Source organism: Melozone crissalis, unplaced genomic scaffold (assembly GCF_028551555.1).
Source record: "Melozone crissalis strain CALT ecotype California unplaced genomic scaffold, PUWL_Pcris_2 ptg000032l_1, whole genome shotgun sequence".
Classification (NCBI taxonomy): Eukaryota; Metazoa; Chordata; class Aves; order Passeriformes; family Passerellidae; genus Melozone; species Melozone crissalis.
Genome location: NW_026535810.1, coordinates 1,708,988 through 1,726,788, shown reverse-complemented (window position 1 = coordinate 1,726,788; position 17,801 = coordinate 1,708,988). Strand labels below are relative to the sequence as shown.

Here is a 17,801-nt window from a genome sequence, read left to right as displayed (position 1 = left end):
CACTGCTGCCGTGTCTGCCCAGCGCCGGGCAGCTCGACAGCTCCTCCCTGCTCGTTCCGCAGGCAGCGACCCGGCAGGGACCCTGTGGGGGCAGGCTCCTGTCCTCTCCTCTCCCGTCCTGTCCTCTCCTGGCGCTGCTTTGGTGCTGAGCCCCCGGTCACACAGCAGCCACCGCAGAGCAGGTACGCTGACCCCTTGCCTCTGCCAAACCTGCCCCGTATTCAGGGGTGGAGCTGAGCTGGATTCTGTTCCCACAGCTCTCCTGTGCCAGGACACCTGAGCCCTGGCTATGCCTCCTGGGCTGGCAGATGCTGCCTCCAGGAAGGTTTTTGTCCTATGTGGGGTCAGGATGTGTCCCTGGAGCCCTCGAGCATCACCTGAACAGCTCCTTCCCCCCAGGCAGGGCCCGGAGGAGGGACTCTGGTGTGCCGCTCCGGGAGCCCGGGCGCACGGTGCCTCTCCCCATGGCAGCCAGGCCCCCACGCAACACCAGCCAAACTGGACACCCCGCTCCCACGAGAGATCCTCCCCAGCCAGAGCCCACCCGCCTGCCACGCCCAGCCCAGCCCGGGCTCAGCTGTCACCGCCTGTCCCCGGCCCAGCCCGGTGTCCCAGCCGGGCACACGCCGCGATGCCGCGACCATCACTGGTGGGTACAGCTGAGGGTGCCAGCGGGAACTGGGGTGAGGGGGGGTGAGGAGCTGGGTCTCCTTTGGGCTGTTTCTCCATCCTGTCACTGTTCTGTGTCGGAGATGAGCCGTTGTCCCGGCATCCTTCACCCCGCACTGCGTGCCAGGCCCGCTGTGCCCAGCGCAGAGCGTGGCCAGGAGATGGCAGCAGGACCCTGCCCGCGGGCAGAGGGGAATGAGGGGAGCAGGACAGAGCTGGGGAAGGGTCCCTGAGTGCCACCCTGCGGGGCACCCCACAATCCCTGCACCAGTGGCTCTGGGGACGGACCCAGCCCCAAATCCCCAGGGGACAGAGTGGGCTGAGAGGTGCGGGATGTTCCCCCTGCACAGCCCCCTCCCCACATGTCGCACGTCCCGGCTAGATGGTGACAGTGGTGGGGGTGACATTCCCCCTCTTTCGGGGCTCCGCAGAATCCCAGCTACCAATGGAGGCAAAACACGAAACAAAAAGGCCACAGCAGCAGCACGGGCCTGGGTGGCACTGGGTGACACTGGGGTGGCACTGGGTTCCTTTATTTGATGTTACACTCCTCAAGTCCCAGGCAATGAGCTGGGGGCAAACAACAGCTTATACAGGGGGGCAGGTCTCAAGGGAGGATACAATGCTCAGCTAAGCAGGAGAACTGGGGGTGAAACACAAAGGCAAGGGATACAAGGAAGGAAAACTGCTTGGGACAGGAGGGGTTAACAAGTGGATGTGGGAGGAAGGGGTTTGAAACTTGTCAGAAAGGTAGCTAAGCAGCAAAGAGATAAACCGACACTAAAAGCAGAGGGGGAAAAGCCCAAAAAACGACCAAACAACAAACAAAACAATAACCTGCAAAACAAAACCACACTGACGCCGTGTCCCCCTGTCCCTCTGTCCCCAGAGCTGTGCAGCGAGGCTGTCCCCGAGGTGGAGATCGTCAGCCTGCTGGGCGAGCAGCTGCCCCGCTACACGCTGCGGGCTGACACCGTGTTCGGCTACGAGCACGGCGACTGGCTGCGAGCCCCCAGCGCCCCCCCGGAGCCCGTAGCCCCCCTGACCCCCCAGCAGATCGAGGAGACCCTGCAGTATTTCCGTGAGTGCAGCGGGGCCGGGGAGGGGCGATGGGCACGGCCGGGACAGCTCTGATCGCCGCTAATGGGATTGACGGGCTGGATTTCCTCACCCGGAACATCCCGGGCTAATTCTGGGAGCAGCTGCTGCTGAGCCAAGCAGGATGCTGGGAGAGAGAGCCCCCCAGCATTTGCCGGGACCCCCTGCACGTCCCTGCTCCCCTGTGCTGGGCTGGGACACTGGTGGGCTTGGCGAGGTGTGCCAGGGGATGCCAGGGGTGCTGCTCCTCCAGCATGCCAGCCTGGAGCAGGGGGCTGCCAGCAGAGCCCCCAGAGCTGAGGGGATCCATCCCTGGTGCCAGCAGAGCCCCAGAGCTGTGGGGATGCCAGCAGAGCCCCCAGAGCTGTGGGGATGTCATGGGGACATTCCTGCAGCCCCCAGGGCCAGGCAGGGGCAGTGCCCACGGCCCTGTGACGTGTTCCATCCCCGGGCAAGGTCGGGGTTCAGCGGGGGGCACAGACGGATTATCTCCGCTTTGTTTGTGCCTCTGGGCTGCGTGTGGCGGGGACAGGATTAGAGCAGGGGGCTGGGGGATGGATGTGGGGCAGTGGGAGACAGATGGGGGCAAAGCCTCCACCCACCTGCTCATACCAGCACCGCGCCTTGGCTGTGCTTGCAGCCTTCCCCTGGTGGCTGCTCCCTCTCTGTTCAGCAGGTGACCATCAGCACAGCCCCCTGCAGCGGCCATACAAGGGATTGAGCCCCAAATTCTGTCTCTGTGCCATGGGGTAGGGAGCATGCAGCACCCCAGCACCCCAGCCCTGCTCCATGGGGCTCTCAGTGCCACACTCCTGCAGGTCACAGCCACTCCAGTGCTGCTGGCATGTGCTGGAGGGGGCCCATGGCGTCAAACCTTTAAGCTGCCATCAGAAATAGCCCCCTGTAATCTGCTTGTGCAGGCACAGGGAACCTGCCCAGAGCAGCAAATCCTGGGGCAGGGGATTAGGAAGAAGCAGCTCCTGCCTGTCCATACTGAGACGTGTGCTTGAGTCCTTGGCGTCCCTGGAGGGTGGGTGGTGTTGGCTGTGTCACCCCAGGCCTTACCAAGGGAAAATCCAGCTCCAGGAGGAGGGAGAGGCTGGGACTGAGGGCATCTGCTCCATCCTCACCCCAGAGAGGACTGGGGTTATGGCAGGATCCCAGTGGGTAGGAGTGAAGCAGGCAAAGGTGTGCAATGCTGAGGGGCAGCTCCAGCTGCATCCCTTCGCTGATTGTTTGGGTGCTGACAAGGGTGGGCACTGAGGCAGGTGATGAGGACAGAGCACGTTGGCATTACCAGCACCACACCCACGGCCTGTGCTACGTGCCTGCCAGCTCCTCCATAATTCAGCGCACCATGATTTATTCACCTTTCCTGCTTCTGTGCTGCCTCTGCACCAGTGTTGTGGGGATGAGAGGGTGCCAGCCAGGGAGTGTGGGGCATCCTGGCTCATGCCAGGCCATGCTTGGAGCCAGGGGTGGTGAATGGGGAGGCTGGAGTGAGATGGAAAAGCCCCTTTGCTGATCAGGGTCCTGGCAGATCCCAGCACTGCAATGGGCACTGCAGGTGCAGGGTTTGTGACGTGGGTGATGATGGGGGTGGCAGAGCAGGGCTGGCCAGAAAAACATACCCTGACCCTCATAGGGACCCCATGGCTTTGTGTGAAGGGCTCCAAATCTCTCCCTGTCCTTCCCAAGGGGCAGAGCTGCTATCTGTGGGTGACCCACAGCACCAACACTGCAGAGCTGCTGCTCAGGGACCCCCAGGGTCCCAAGAGGTGGGAGGGACACCTCCACCAGCCCCCAGGGCTGAGCAGGGCTGTCCTGGTGGGCTCCCCAACAAGGAGCCCAGTCCTGGGGTGCCTGATGGGGATCGTGTCCCTGGGGAAAACGGGGGAAATGCGCACCCCGACCCCCGCATCGCCCCCGCTCTGCTCCCGCCCGGCTCCGCCCCCGTCCCGGCCCCGGCCCCGGCCCCGCCGCCGAGGGATGCGCCGGGCAGGTGCGCGGGGAGCGGGCGATCCTATAAATAGGGGCGGGAGCGGCCGCAGCGGCTCCGCTCGGCGCGGCGGGGCTGGGCACGGCTGGGTGGGCACGGCTGGGTGGGCACGGCGCTGGGCACGGCGCGATGGAGATCTGGAGCAGCCCCGCCGCCTACGATGAGTTGAACGGGAACGCGGAGCGCGGCGCGGACCCCATCGCCCGGGAGCTGGAGGAAGGTGAGGGCGGCGCGGGTGGTCCCGCCCCGGGGATGGCGATGAGGATGAGGATGGGGGTGAGGATGAGGATGAGGATGCGGCTGCGGCAGGGCTGGGCTCGGCTCTCCCCGGTGTTGGTCTGGAGCGGCGGGGCCGGGGTGTCCCCGGGGCCGGGGCTGGTCCGGAGGGGTCAGGGCCGGGGTCTTCCCTCGGGAGGTGCCCTCTGCTCCCCACCTGTGCCTTCCCTCAATCCCCGGCTCCCTCGCCGCCCTCTGGCCCGGGGTTGCCGCCTCCCGGTCCCTTGGGGACCCCCAGGGTCACCCCGACCCCAAGGAGAGCTGTGCCCACGGACAGGGGACAGCCACGTGTGCCAGGTGTGCCCGTGGGGAAGGGCGCCCCTCCTGCCGTGGGAACGGGGTGCTCCCCCCCCCAGTCGGGCCCTGGGTGGATGTTTACATCTTCGCCAGCGCCGCAGCCCCCGTCTGCCAGGGCCAGCCGCTCGCTCCAAGCGTAACGATGCTCATGCTCTAATTACTTCCAATTAATGGCTCAGGGGCCTGACGAGGTGCAGTTGGGGACCCCCGCGGAGCGCGGCTCCTGTCGGGGTGCAGAGAGGGGGGCGAGGCTGGGGATGGGGCTGGCCCGTGTCCCCACGGCCGTGTTTGGGGTCCGTGTTTGGGGTCCGTGTTTGGGGTCCGTGCCCTCTGGGGCGTGGGGCAGTGAGGGCCGGACGGGACCTGGGTGGCGAGTGGGGGCATTGCCATGACAACACCCTCGCCATTACACAACCCCAGCTGGGGACGCCTAATGGGATTTGTGTAGCTGAGCTTCCCCGTTAACCCACTTCGTCTGCGCGACTGGGGGTGTCTCTGACTGGGGGCTCTGAGCGCGGCCAGGGGAAACTGAGGCACGCACTCTCGGGGCAGCAGAGCATGGAAAGGGCACCGGGCAGGGCGTGGGGCACAGGCAGCTCCGGGGCTGTAGCAGAGTCTGGGGGTGCGGGCAGGGCTCGGGGCTCTGCTCGGGCTCCCTCCGGCTCCAGCGCCGCCGCTCGGGTGCGTGCCCGGCGCTGCCTGGCAGGACCCGCAGCGGGGGCACCGAGACTCGGTGCTGGCACCTCCTCTCCCCGCCAGACCCGGGGAGCGGCGGGGCACGCAGAGCTGTGCCGGGGGCCCGGTGGGAGCCCCCGATCCCTCCCCTCCTCCGGCGCCGTGCAGCTGCGGGGGCACCGGGTGGGCGCGGGCGGCAGCGTCCCCTCCCCCAGAGAGAAACCAAACTAGGGCAGGGGGGATCTGGGGGAGGGGGCTGGGGACAGCTTGGAGGGGACGCCGCCCGCGAGCCCGGCTCGGCACGGTGCCACCCACGGCTACTTATGCTGGAGCTCCAGCCTGCTTTCTGCTGGAGATGTCACCTCTGATCCTGTCTCTGCTGCTGCCCTTCCTTGTCCCCCCTTCCTGTCCGTGAGTTCTGCAGTGGGGCTGGCGCTGTGCCTGTGCTGTGGGGTCAGCAAGGGGACCCAGCGTTTTTCCTGCCCCCTCAAGGTGTGGGCAGGGTTGGGGGTGAGGTGTGAGCCCCCCCATTTCCCACGATGCTGTCCCAGCTGTGGGGATCCCTGCCTGGCACTGCGTGAGGTGCCACCCAGCTGACAAAAGTCCTTTTTGGAGACCAGCTTGGGGGGACAGTGCTGAGCCCCTGGGTCAGTGCTCCCACAGTGTGGGGGTTCACCTTGTGGCCCTCTCCCCCCAGTCCTGTGTGCTGAGCGAGTGGCCAGGATCACAAAGACCTACCACGATATCGACGCTGTCACCAACCTGCTGGATGAGGTACGTCGGAGATGCCACCTGTGTGAGGGCTGGTGGCATCCTGGGGACACAGGGCTGGGTGAGGAGTGGGGAAGGGGTGAGTCCCAGCTGAGGCAGACCTGCCCCTGCAGAAAGAGCGGGATCTGGAGCTGGCAGCACGCATCGGGCAGTCCCTGCTGAAGCAGAACCGGAGCCTGACTGAGCGCAATGAGCTCCTGGAGGAGCAGCTGGAATTGGCCAAAGAGGAGGTAACAGCTCCTGGGCACAGATCTGGGCCTTGGCCCCTTGTGTGCCCCACTGGGGGCTGCTGTGGTCCCTTTGGCCGGGTCCTGAAGCGCTTTTGTCTCTCCAGATCGCGCAGCTGCGCCACGAGGTGTCCATGCGGGATGACCTCCTGCACTTCTACACCACCAGCACCGAGGAGAGCGAGCCCGCCACCACCACCTCCACACCGTGAGTGGGACCCCCTGTCCTGCCGCTCCCCTGGGGCACAGCTGCTCCTGTGGGCTGGCCAGGAGCCATCACATCCCTGGGGTGGCAACTGGCCACATCCCTGCCCTCCCTTGGTGGCTGTGGGTCCGACCCCACAGAGCTTGGTCTGTGGCAGGGGAGCGGGCACGGGTCAGAGTGGGCATTGCCACGCTGCCTGCCCTGCTCAGGCCATCCCTGCTGTCCCCAGGCTGCGCAGGCACGAGTCCTCGCTGTCCTTGCAGCAGTACTTCCAGTACGACACCCTGCAGCAGAAGCTCAGGAGCCTGGAGGAGGAGAACCAGAAGCTGCGCATGGAGGTGGGCACAGCCAGCTGCAGGATGCCCTCATTGCCCAAATGCCCTGCTCTCCCTGGGGGGACCCGAGCTGCCCCCTCAGTGTCCTGCCTGTCCCACTCAGCCTCTCCAACCCTGTCCCCCAGGCCACCAACATCGCCACCGAGACCTGTCAGTACGAGCAGCAGGAGCAGCAGCTGATGATCGACTGCGTGGAGCAGTTCTGTAAGCAGGGCTCGGGGCTCTGCCCGGCTGGGTGGGCTGGGGCCAGGGGCGGTGCCCGGCGGTGACAGAGCCCCCTCCCGCAGCCGAGGCGAGCCAGCAGGTCGTTCACCTGTCGGAGGAGCTGGCGCACCGGGCGGAGGACGCGGCGCGGCAGCAGGAGGAGATCAGCCAGCTGCTGGCGCAGGTCGCGGATCTGCAGCAGAAATGTCGCACGGTGAGGGGGTGAGGGTCCCCTGCCCTTGCCGGGGGGACGGGGGGTGCGGGCACAGCGCCCTGACCCGGCCTCTCCTGCCCGCAGTACGGCTCCGAGGTGGAGGAGCTGCAGCAGCACCTGACGGCGGCCAAGGAGGTGCAGCAGCAGCTGCGGATGGAGGTGAGCCCGGGGGGGAGCCCTGGGTGCCCCCCTGGCCGGGGGTCGTGCCCCGGGGCCGTGCTCCAGCCGTGCCGGTGTCCCCGCAGCTGCGGGATCTGCAGGACAAGTACGCGGAGTGCGGCGGGATGCTGCAGGAGGCGCGGGAGGAGGTGAAGAGCCTGCGGAGCCGCAGCGTCCCCAACAGCACCGTGAGCCGCTACAGCGCTGCCAGCCTGCTGCCCGTGGTGAGCGGGGACGGGGAGGCACGGGGAGGGTCCCTGCTGTGCCCCCGGTACCGACACTGCCCCCCCAGTGCTGACACTGCCCCCCAGTATTGACACCGTGCACCCCCGTACTGACACTGCCCCCCAGTATTGACACTGTGCACCCCCGTACTGACACTGCCCCCCCAGTACCGACACTGTGCACCCCCATACTGACACTGCCCCCCCAGTACCGACACTGCCCCCCCAGTACTGACACTGCCACGCCAGTAGCGACACTGACACTGTCCCCCCATGCTGACACTGTCCCCCCAGTACCGACACTGCCCCCCCCAGTACAGACACTGTCCCCCCATGCTGACACTGTGCCCCCCCCCACAGTACCGGCACTGCCTCCCCAGCACTGATACTGTCCCCCCATACTGACACTGCCCCCCCCCCATACTGACACTGCCCCCCCATACTGACACCGCTTATCCCGTCCCCAGGACTCGCTGGCGGCTGAGATCAAGGGCATGATGAGGAAGAGGACGGACAGCTCCTCCTCGGACTACAAGTGAGTGCTGTCATTGATGGTTTGTGCTGTGCTGTGGGACGGGTCCGGCTCACCCCGAGCTCCCTCCTGCCCGCAGGAGCTACCAGCGCGTCTTTGAGACGGTGAAGGCCGTGAACCAGGCAGCCAAGGCCAAGTCCTGCTCCGAGTCTCCCCACCACGTCCCAGGCTCCAAGCAGGTGTCCACTGCCCACTCTGGGGGGGCCAGCACCCCCCAAACCAACGGCTCCGGCTCGGAGGATGCTCAGTGAGTGCTGGGATGGGGCAGAACGGGGCCGGGTTGGGGATGACCGGGGCCGGGTCGGGGGAGAACGGGGCCAGGTGGGACAGCGGCTGCTCCTGCGCAGGAGCTGCGATGCTGGAAGCAGCCTGGGGCAGGGAGGGCAGGGTCTGGGGGGGTCCCTGAGGTGCAGCCCTAAGCTGTGCCCCCATCAGGGCCGATGGCGCCAGCGAGGAGCCCCGGGCAGCCCCGGGCCGGCAGGACCTGGAGGCGGCGGTGCAGCGGCTCTCGGAGCGCTCCTTCTTCGAGGCCGAGCGGGAACGCAAGCTCTGGAGGCTGAGGGATGGGGAGAGCTCCAGCGGCTTCCTCACCCCCGAGGGCAGCGTCGTCTCCAGCGGGACAAGCTACTCCGGGGGCTCGGAGCTCACGGCTGGCTCCGGCTTCTCCCTGGGCTCCCTCACCTGCTTCCCCGACAAGCTGCAGATCGTGAAGCCGCTGGAAGGTGAGGGGCAGAGGGGGTGAGGAGCTGACGGTGCTCTGAGGGTCCAACAGCCCCTCCTGAGCTCCCCTCGGCTGTTTTCCCATCCCCAGGCTCTGTGACGCTCCACCACTGGCAGCAGCTGGCACAGCCCAACCTGGGCGGGATCCTGGTGCCCCGGCCCGGGGTGCTCACCAAAGACTTCAGGCAGCTGGACACCGACCTGGAGGAGGTCTACAGCCTCAATGACCTGGAGGAGGACGATGTGGACGCCAGCTCCTTCCAGCTGCTCCCTACCTCAGCGCCCGCCAAAGCCAAGGAGCGCCCCGGGGGTGAGCGGGGGGCGAGGGGCCGGAGGGGCCGCAGCCCCCGGGGTGTCCCTGCCCTCCTGTCCCGGCTGGCCCTCGCCTCCCCCGGTGCTTTCCCCCCTTGCAGCAGCCTGTCCGTGGCACCCCGCGCTCCCCAGGGGGATGCTCCGCCTGCAGCTGTGCCAGGGCGGTTCTCGGGCAGCGGGATGAGCCACGGCCACCGCCCCGGCGAGCCCCTGCTGCCCCCCGGCTGCCTGCGAGGGGCCGCTCTGGCATCTCCTGCCCCATCCTGTGCCGGCTGCCCGCTCTGAGCAGGCACCGGGCGCAGTTGGTGCTGAATCCCCGTGCAAGGAGCTCCCAGCCCGGCTCTGGCTGCCTCGCCTGCCCTCCCTGCCCTGTGTCCTGACCCCTTGTCTCCTGTCCCTTCCAGTGTTCTTCTCTGTTAACAACCTCCCCCAGACCCCGTCTACCTTCACCATCACCACCTGCCACATCCTCCACCCCACCTCTGCGATCACCACGGTGACTCCCAGGTAAGGCGCGGGGCCCCCGCTGCCTGCCCCGGCCTTCCTTCTCCTCCTCCTCCGTGCCTGGCTCCCTGCAGCCCCTGATGCTCTGAGAGGTGCCAGCACCAGAAATCTCCCCAAATGTGGCTGCTGGGGTGTCTGTGTGTCTGTGGATGGATGGACGGACGGACGGACAGCCTTCCTCGGCTGGGCTCGCCCAGGGGAGCAGTGAGTGCTCCTGGCACTCTGGGGAACAGACACAGCTTTTTGGTTTTTTTCCTCCCTCCACATTTGGGCAGCAGCCAGGAACTTTTCGCAGCCGCTGCTGGGCTGTCCCCTCATTAACGAGCACCGGTGATTAGCCCTAATGAGCCCCCCTAAGGCTCGCTGGGGGTTGGTTTGAGCTGGAGTTCGCTGTTAGACAAACCCTGGTGTCTGTACATTGCTGCTGGAGCAGTGCCCGTGTCCCAGCGTGTCCTGGCTGCTGAGGAGCAGCCCCAGCACCCTCTGGGGGCTTTGGGGTCTCCTGCAGCCCAGGGCTCTTTAGGGGAAGGACGGGGGGTCCTGCCTGGCCCCCCAGCTGATCTCCCCTTTGCTCTCTCTTCCCCCCAGTCTGTATCATGCCGTCGTGCCTTCTTGTGGGCCCTTTGAGGGGCTGAGCCTCTGCAGCCCCTCCCCAGAACCGGCTCCCCCCACGCTGGCGCTGGGCCCTGGAGCCCCCAGGGGACTCGTGAGGCTCCTGCTGGGCCGAGATTCCCACCTGGCACCAGGCACTGGATCGTGGAGGGCCCCCTCACTGCACTGCCAGGAGCCCCAGCACTGTGAGCCCCCCGTGCCCAGGGGCCGGCAGGGACCCCCAGGCAGGAGCAGCACCTTCAGCTGGAACCTGGTGGAGAAGCTGCAGCGCCTGGGGCTGGACAAGGTGGTGGCCAGAGGGCAGAGAGCTCCTGTGCCCTCTGGGGCACCCAGAGGTGACACTGCTGCAGAGCCCCCAGGCTCAGGGTGAGACACATCCTCTTCCTCACCCATCCGTGGGGAAATGGAGACGGGACAAGCTTCAGCCTCAGCTCCTGGTGCTGCCCCAGCTCCACCAGCGCTCCTGGCACCAGCATGGGGGGCTCTGCCCTGGCTGCAAGGACAGAACTGGCCCTGCTCCCCATGCAGGGGGGTACAGGGGGTGCTGGCTGGCCCTGTCCCTGCTGGGGCAGTGTGGACCCTGCACAGGAGCCAATTTCTGGCAATAAAAACTGTTCCTGCTTCTGCTGAGCCCGTCTGCGGAGCGAGAGGCAGCTCGGCCCGTCTGGGGCTGTCCAGATGCTGCAGGGATGGAGAACACCCAGTCTGGGCTCAGGTTTGTCCTGGGGCAACCCACTGGGGCCAGGGGGACCCCCTGCACCCTGGGCTGGGCCCTGGCCAGCGCCTGGGCTGGACTGGCTTCAAAGGGAATGCTGCTTTAGCTCTTCCCTGCTCACTGAGTAGCAATAGTAGCAGCACCCACAGCTTGGGATGTTCCTGGGGGTGCTTCTGTTGCTCCCCTAATTGTGTCCTTCCCTCCAAGCTGTGCCCGAACCCCTGGCAAATAAATGTGAATTCACAGAGCAGCTGCTGTGTGTGCTGTGTGTGCTGCTGTGCCCAGCTCAGCCTCTGCCCCTTGCATCCCTCTGGGGCTGGGGGCAAATTCCATCTGCCCTCTGGGGCTGGGGGCAAATCCCCTCTGGAGCTGGGGGCAAATCCCTTCTGCCCTCTGGGGCTGGGGGTAAATCCCCTCTGCGTTCTGGGGGAAAATTCCTTCTGCATTCTGGAGGCAAATTCTTTCTGTCCTTTGGGGCTGGGGGCAAATCCCTTTTGCCCTCTGGGGCTGGGGGTAAATTCCCTTTGCCCTTTGGGGCTGGGGACAAATCCCCTCTCGGGCTTAGAGCAAATCCCCTCTGCCCTCTGAAACTGGGGGCAAATCCCTTCTGCCCTCTGGGGTTGGGGGCAAATCTCCCTGCCCACCTTCCCAGGCTCTCCCCAGCACATGCAGGAGTGCAGAGGCCGTGGTGCCAGAGTTTTATTGAGGGAAAGGGCAGGCCCTGAGTGTGGCAGTGCCCAGCCAGCCCAGCCCAGCAGCTACACAGCACCATCCTCATCCTCAGCGCTGCGGCGGCCAAAGTCCATCCAGTCGGGGTAGAAGTGGTCGTGCAGAGCCTCCAGCCCCTCGTCCTCATGCACAAAGGCCTTGTGCTTGTTCAGCTCTGCCGGGGCAAAGGCAGCAGTTAGAGGTGGAAATTACTGGAAATTTGGAAATTGCTGGAAATTTGGAAATTGCTGGTATTTTCCCCCTTTCCATGTGGGCCAGGCTGTGCCCACCCACCCATAGCTCGCAGTACCTGTGAGGATGTGGGGCAGGAACTGGGACAGGAGGTGCTGCTGCTCCTGGGACAGCTGCTGGGGCCATTCCCGGCGGGCCAGGCTCGGGGGGGGCTCCTGGGGGTCCCCCAAGGCAGCTGGGGGCCGGCACAGGCTGGGGGCCACCGTGAGGGCCAGGATGAGGCACAGGCACAGGGACACCTTCATGGCTGTGGGGACACTGAACAGGGGGGGCAGCTGCGGCCCCTGGACTGGGACAGGCTCAGCCCCAGCCCATGGACAGTTCACAGCCCCCTCTGTCCCTCCTTTTGTGTCCCCAAGTCCCCTCCATCCCTTGCAGCTTCTCCCCAAGCCTTTTGCATCCCTCTCTCCTGGCTGGTTCCCAATTCCCCCAGAATCAGAGGGAAGGCAGAGGGATCCATAAGGATCAATCCCACTCGTGGCTCCGTGCAAGGATGCTGGGAACTAAAGAGCATCGTCCAGCTCCTCCTTGAACCCAAACAGCTGGGGAGCTTCTCCTCCCCAGGGCATGGCCAGGCCCCAGATCCCCTCTGTTCCTCTCCATGGGACTCTTGAGTTGCTTTGTCCCTCCCATCTGCTCCTCAGGATTTCTCCATCTTTCCCTCTCCCCCCAAGTCACCTGCAGCCAGTGCCAGAGCCCTAGAGCCCTGTGAGACTCTGAGACTCACCTGTGGGTTCTGAGGCTCAGCAGGGTGTCCCGGGGGTGTCCTGGTGGGTCTCAGTGGGTGTCCCAGTGGGATTCTCTCTCCAGGATCACCCCAGCTCAGCCCTGCTTTTAAAGGCACCGCTGGGGCTGCCACACCTCAGGGCGGCTCCAATCACATCCATCCACCCCCAGGGGGGGCCCTCGGGCATCTGTGTGTGCTCACAGACACACAGACACACAGACAGACAGACACACAGACAGACACACAGGCAGACCCACAGAGCCACACAGACAGACATATATATATATATATATATACACATACATATATATAAAATATATATTAAAAATATTATATTATATTATATTATATTATATTATATTATATTATATTATATTAGTATTCACAATTATATATCCATACACACATGTTGGACTTCTAACATAAACGATTATTCTGGGATTATGTGTACACACACACACACACACACACACACACATATATACATATAAATAAAAGATATACACATATATATGTAAATATATTACATATTATTAATATATAATATATAATATATAATATATAATATATAATATATAATATATATACACATATATACACGTATATATATATATGAAAATATATGAATATTTGTACACATATATCTAAATCTGTACACATTTTTACATACATACATACATATGTGTTTATAAATAGCAATATATATGCAAATATCTGTATAAACACACATGCACATGTATGTATGTATATACAGAAGTATGTGTGTGTACATATGTGTATTCTCACACGTGTGTCTGTACACACACACACACACGGATGTACCCACACCCTCACACCCAGGTGTGTGCACAGGTTTTTAACGTGTTGTGCCAGGGCTGCCAAGGGCTCTGTGCTCCGGGCTTGGGGGGCAGTGTCTGTGAGGCCCCTCAGCAGGACACAGACCCCAGAACAGCCCATTCTGCAGCTCTGGATCTCTCTCTGTTGCAGACATTTTTCACAGAAATCCTTTCTTTCAGATTTCTGTATCTTCTGGGAAGCAAAGGGCCCCAGAAAGAGAATGTAAACAATTGTTATCAACTGCTGTAGAATGCAATAAGATGCACCTATTTCAATTAGTGATTAGTTCATGTTTCTATGTTTATGATTAAAGGCCAATCACAGCTGCAAGCTGGGGACAGAGTCCCTAGACACAACTTTGTTTTAAATTCTTTCTTTCTATTCTTAGCCTAGCTAGCAGACTCTGCAAACTTCTCTCTTTATTCTTATTAGTTATAATGTATTATATATCATATATCAATAAATCCAACCTTCTGATCAAAAACCAAGATTCACCGTCTCTCTCTCACCTCCAGCGACCCACTCAAGACGCTGTAATATCTCTCTGCACCCCGAGAAGCTTTGGGGTGCTGCAGCCCTACTGACGATCCTGTCTGTCCCCACCCACCCCCATTGGATATTGGCCGTTCCTGCTGCCTCTATTGATCCCCCATCAGTGTATTTGCAGAGCCCATTTGTCTCCCTCCTTCAATAAACCCTGTGAGTGACATCCTGGGCTGGGGCACGTCACTGTCCCCTGTCCCCAAGGAGCTTTGTCAGCTCCTCAAACACCCCAAAACAAATGGGCTTTGGATGGAGGGAGGCAGCAGCACCCAGCACCCCTCAGCCATCGATCGCTCGCTCCAACCAGCACCTTGCACAAGGAACAAACAAATTGTTTTCCAATTTCTGCCTTTTAATGGCTCAATCTGGACCCAATGAGCCGTCAGGGTGACGGGGACACGGTGACTCACAGCATCACCCTGACGCAGGTTTGTTACCAGGCCTGTGGGCATCGGGGCTGGGCCCTGCTCCAAGGCTGAGCTGAGGATGCACCAAGCTCCCCTCGTTCCTGGGGCCAGCTGTCCTGGCAGTGGCCAAATCTGTTGCCAAGTCCACAGGGGAGAAATCCAGGCTGGACATGGTCTGACACAAAAGGGACAGGAGAATTCTTGGCACAGCAGCAGCACAGATTGGGCTGTGTGAGGTTGTGGGCACAAAAGCACACCCCGGTGTGGATGCTGCCCTTGGTGCTGTCAGCACTGCTCGTGATGGGCAGGGATGGTCGCCTCTCCCACCTGAGGCATGGGCAGGGCTGGAGGGCACCAAGGGCTGGGCAGGGCTGGACGTCACTCTCAGGTACAGACAGGGCTGGAGGTCACTTTCAGGAAGGATGGGCAAGGCAGGAGGTCACCAAAGGATGGGCAGGGCTGGAGGTCACTGAGGTACAGGCAGGGCTGGAGGTCACTCTCAGGTACAGCAGGGCTGGAGGTCACTCTCAGGTACAGCAGGGCTGGAGGTCACTGAGGCACAGGCAGGGCTGGAGGTCACTCTCAGGTACAGCAGGGCTGGAGGTCGCCCTCGGGGCACTCACAGCTGCTTTACATAATTGCAGCAATTCTGTTTCCAAGAGCAAAGTCTCCCAGGAAGGTGGCAGTGAGCTCGGTGCTCTGAGCACCCACGGGAGATGGGGACATTGTGGCAGGGGATGAAGGGCCAGGCCCTGCTCTGGGAGGATCAGGGTGGGAGCAGCACCCCAGGACACCCCAGCCCTCCCTGGTGCTGGGCAGATGTGCTGGGGGCAATGGCAGAGAAACCCGGGTTTGCATTCAGCATTTCAGTGCATTTCACACTGCTCCTGTGCCAGAGGCACTGCCAGCCCCCAGAACCATCACTGCCCTCAGCCAGGGCCTCTTACCACGATTCCATTCTAGCTCGTTGAGCTTGAGCTCACAAAATAAAGAGAGCACTGAGCCCCTGACCTTTGGCAGAGCCTGACCCGGGTGGCAGCGCCTCCTCCTCCTCCTCCTCAGAGCAGTTTCTGGGAAGCAGAAGTGCTGACCCTGCCCACGGGACTGCCAGGAACACAACGAGGGAATGACTCAGCACCCACCCACCCCTGGGCTCCCAGCAGGAGCAGCACACACAGCACCGAGGGAACTCTTGCTCCTGCAGTGGGGGGCAGCCCCCAGGCCCCCCAGGGCAAGGAATCCCACCAGAAGAGAAGGAGCTTTGGCCCCTGGGAGCGATGGAACCCACCACACACAGGCTTTTGAAAACCAATTTTATTTAAATAACTTTAAATACATTACAACAAAACATTAGAAACGAAACCAAAGCCGTGTTACTGCACAGGGTGTGAGCTCTGCAGCTCCAGGGATGCTCCTGCTGTTAGTCCTTGTCACGAGTTTAACCCATGGGACAGCACCTGGCACCTCAGGGCTCGCAGGTACCCACACCTGAGCTGCAGCCATGGTCACTCTGGTGTCACTCCTGTGCCCCCAGGAGCCAGCAGTGCCCAGAGGGAGCAGGGGGCACCAGGCAGGCCAGGATGGGAGCACAGCTGGACCGAGGAGCCATCAGCACAGGACGAGTCCCTGGGCTTAGCTGGAGCTTGTGGCTTCAGGCTGGATGGTGCCAGCCCCTGGGTTAGCTCTGGGAAATGAGGGACAGCCAGACGAGATAGCATGGGCTCGTGTCAGTTTATTACATCACCAATTACAACAGTCCAGACTCAACAGTGGACCCAAGATCGTTACATTACACAAACCGGCTGCTTTTAAACTTATGACAAGGGACAGGTGGGAATTTCATGGTAAGGATATCTTCTTGCATAAAGCTCCAGTGGCCCACAGGCACTTAAAACCCGTGGACTTTCAGCTGGTCGTCTTTAGCCAGTCCAATCTGCAAGACAGAAAACAAATTCACAGTGGGGTGATGCCTCTGTGCATCCCAACACTGCCCACACTTAGGGATCTGTGTGCATTTAACAAATTGGTGCTGATTTTAGGTGGTGAAATATAGGTCTTATAAGCTCTTGGAGATTTATTTCACACCCAAGATAGCTCAACTACCTTAAAAGGGGCATAAAATCAGCAGGACGGCTTCTGTGGTAGTGTTGGAATCAGAAAGGCAAAATAACAAAACTTTTCATAGAGAAAAAACAATCCAGGTGCAAGAGCTCCTTGCTCCTAATAAAACACCTCACAAAAGTGATTAGTTTTTTAGTTTCTTTGTTCTCGGTTTTTTTCTAATAAATTGCTCAGGTGGGACTTTTGGGCTCCTGTCCAAATTAGCTATCCTTAAGTTTGAGGTGAAGTCCCCCAGGTCCTATGAGGTGTCTTTTCACCTAATTAAGGAGAGAAACTTCGGGGCTTATCTCCATTTTAAGGGCCCAAAGGATAGTTTTGTCACTCCATCAACAGGGGGCACAATACTACAGAAGCTGTCCTACCTCCACAAGGAACTGGCAGATGTTCTTGCGCTGGTCACCCTGCAACTGAATCACTTCTCCATACTCGGGGTGCTCAATTACAGTACCATTGCAGGCAAATTTCTGCAGCAGAGACAAAAAATCCTCATTAACACCACAAACATCTCTGCAGGGCGTGGCCGCAGCCCCACCCCCCGAGCTCCCAAGCCCCACCTTCTTGAAGGCCTTCACCAGTTTCTTTTTATCGTAGTCATCCGCGATGCCCTGGACTGTGGTGAGGGTCTTCCTGCCGTTTCGCTGCTGGATCCTTATATGGATGTAGTCCTCAGTGCCGGCCGGGAGCAGGTCATCACCCTTACTTGCATCCGCAAAGGGGTCTGTGGGGAGAGCCGTCAGGCCCCGCCCCAACAGCGCCCCATTGGCCGCCCCACCCGCCCATCACGTAAAGATCCCGCCCTATTGGCTGCCGCACCAGTCCGTCACACCCCAGCCCCGCCCCCGCGCGCCTGCCAGTCACGCGTAGAGCCCACCCACGCCCCCACCCCATTGGACGCCGCGCCCGCCCGTTAGGCTTGGGCTCCGCCCTCAACCCCCCCCCGCGGCTGACGCAACCGGGCCCGGAATAGCAACTGCGCCACGGGGCGGGGCCGGGGCGGGGCCCGCGGGCTCCCCCGGCCCCACCGCACAAAGGGCCTCACCGAAGGGCTGGAGGTTCTGGATAGCGGACATACGATACGCTTCCCTTCCCTCGGCGGAGGCGGCGGCGGCTGCGGCGGGGGCGGCTCTGGCGGCGGGAGCGGCTCTGGGCGGAGGATGCTCTCGCGGCGGCGGCTCGAGGCAGTGTCAGGGGGGCGGGACTGCCGCCGACCGCTTATATACCGCCCCTCCGTGACGCCATCACGCACGGCCAACGAGGCCGCTGATTGGCTGCCGCGCGGGGGCGTCAGGACGCATCGGGCGAACGCGGCCGCGCCCTGGCTGGCGCGGGGGGAGCGGGGCGCATGCGCGGGGGGAGGGCCCGGCAGCGCGCGGGGCGGCGCGTGCGCAGTGCGATCCTGGGCCGGGCCGGGACCCCCCGAGCCCCCTTAGGATCGGCCCCGAGACCCCCGCGAGCCCC

At 62.2% G+C, this 17,801-nt stretch overlaps 3 protein-coding genes across 3 annotated transcripts; 1 reads left to right on the top strand and 2 right to left on the bottom strand.

Annotated features, from left to right (window-relative positions):
• The first annotated feature begins 3,852 nt into the window (after nt 1-3,852).
• Nucleotides 3,853-10,988, top strand: HAP1 (huntingtin associated protein 1). Its single transcript, XM_054281774.1, has 15 exons — nt 3,853-3,986; nt 5,712-5,788; nt 5,899-6,015; nt 6,120-6,220; nt 6,447-6,555; nt 6,678-6,756; nt 6,840-6,970; nt 7,055-7,129; nt 7,216-7,353; nt 7,821-7,888; nt 7,965-8,132; nt 8,321-8,607; nt 8,697-8,915; nt 9,322-9,424; nt 10,010-10,988. The coding sequence occupies exons 1-15, from the start codon at nt 3,896-3,898 to the stop codon at nt 10,401-10,403; spliced, it is 2,157 nt and encodes a 718-aa protein (XP_054137749.1). The 5' UTR covers nt 3,853-3,895; the 3' UTR covers nt 10,404-10,988.
• A 518-nt stretch (nt 10,989-11,506) lies between these two features.
• Nucleotides 11,507-11,953, bottom strand: LOC128940385 (gastrin/cholecystokinin-like peptide). Its single transcript, XM_054281773.1, has 2 exons — nt 11,767-11,953; nt 11,507-11,631 (listed from the first exon to the last, which is right to left on the bottom strand). The coding sequence occupies exons 1-2, from the start codon at nt 11,951-11,953 to the stop codon at nt 11,507-11,509; spliced, it is 312 nt and encodes a 103-aa protein (XP_054137748.1).
• Nucleotides 11,954-15,934: 3,981 nt separating this feature from the next.
• EIF1 (eukaryotic translation initiation factor 1) lies at nt 15,935-17,533 on the bottom strand. The gene is made up of 4 exons (XM_054281772.1): nt 17,383-17,533; nt 16,898-17,061; nt 16,706-16,807; nt 15,935-16,155 (listed from the first exon to the last, which is right to left on the bottom strand). Exons 1-4 carry the CDS (start codon nt 17,411-17,413, stop codon nt 16,111-16,113), a joined length of 342 nt encoding a protein of 113 aa, XP_054137747.1. The 5' UTR covers nt 17,414-17,533; the 3' UTR covers nt 15,935-16,110.
• Between the last annotated feature and the right edge of the window lie 268 nt (nt 17,534-17,801).

What these genes read in the sequence shown, in the direction of transcription:
- EIF1 (XM_054281772.1), bottom strand. Translation starts at nt 17,413, where the DNA reads ATGTCCGCTATCCAGAACCTCCAGCCCTTCG. An exon ending in CCAGAACCTCCAGCCCTTCG is followed by an intron (nt 17,062 to 17,382) that starts GTGAGGCCCTTT and finishes CTCTCCCCACAG; the next exon opens with ACCCCTTTGCGGATGCAAGT. An exon ending in TGGTGAAGGCCTTCAAGAAG is followed by an intron (nt 16,808 to 16,897) that starts GTGGGGCTTGGG and finishes TCTCTGCTGCAG; the next exon opens with AAATTTGCCTGCAATGGTAC.
- HAP1 (XM_054281774.1), top strand. Translation starts at nt 3,896, where the DNA reads ATGGAGATCTGGAGCAGCCCCGCCGCCTACGATGAGTTGAACGGGAAC. An exon ending in CGCCCGGGAGCTGGAGGAAG is followed by an intron (nt 3,987 to 5,711) that starts GTGAGGGCGGCG and finishes CTCTCCCCCCAG; the next exon opens with TCCTGTGTGCTGAGCGAGTG. An exon ending in AGCAGCAGCTGCGGATGGAG is followed by an intron (nt 7,130 to 7,215) that starts GTGAGCCCGGGG and finishes GTGTCCCCGCAG; the next exon opens with CTGCGGGATCTGCAGGACAA.
- LOC128940385 (XM_054281773.1), bottom strand. Translation starts at nt 11,953, where the DNA reads ATGAAGGTGTCCCTGTGCCTGTGCCTCATCCTGGCCCTCACGGTGGCC. An exon ending in CCTGCCCCACATCCTCACAG is followed by an intron (nt 11,632 to 11,766) that starts GTACTGCGAGCT and finishes TTGCCCCGGCAG; the next exon opens with AGCTGAACAAGCACAAGGCC.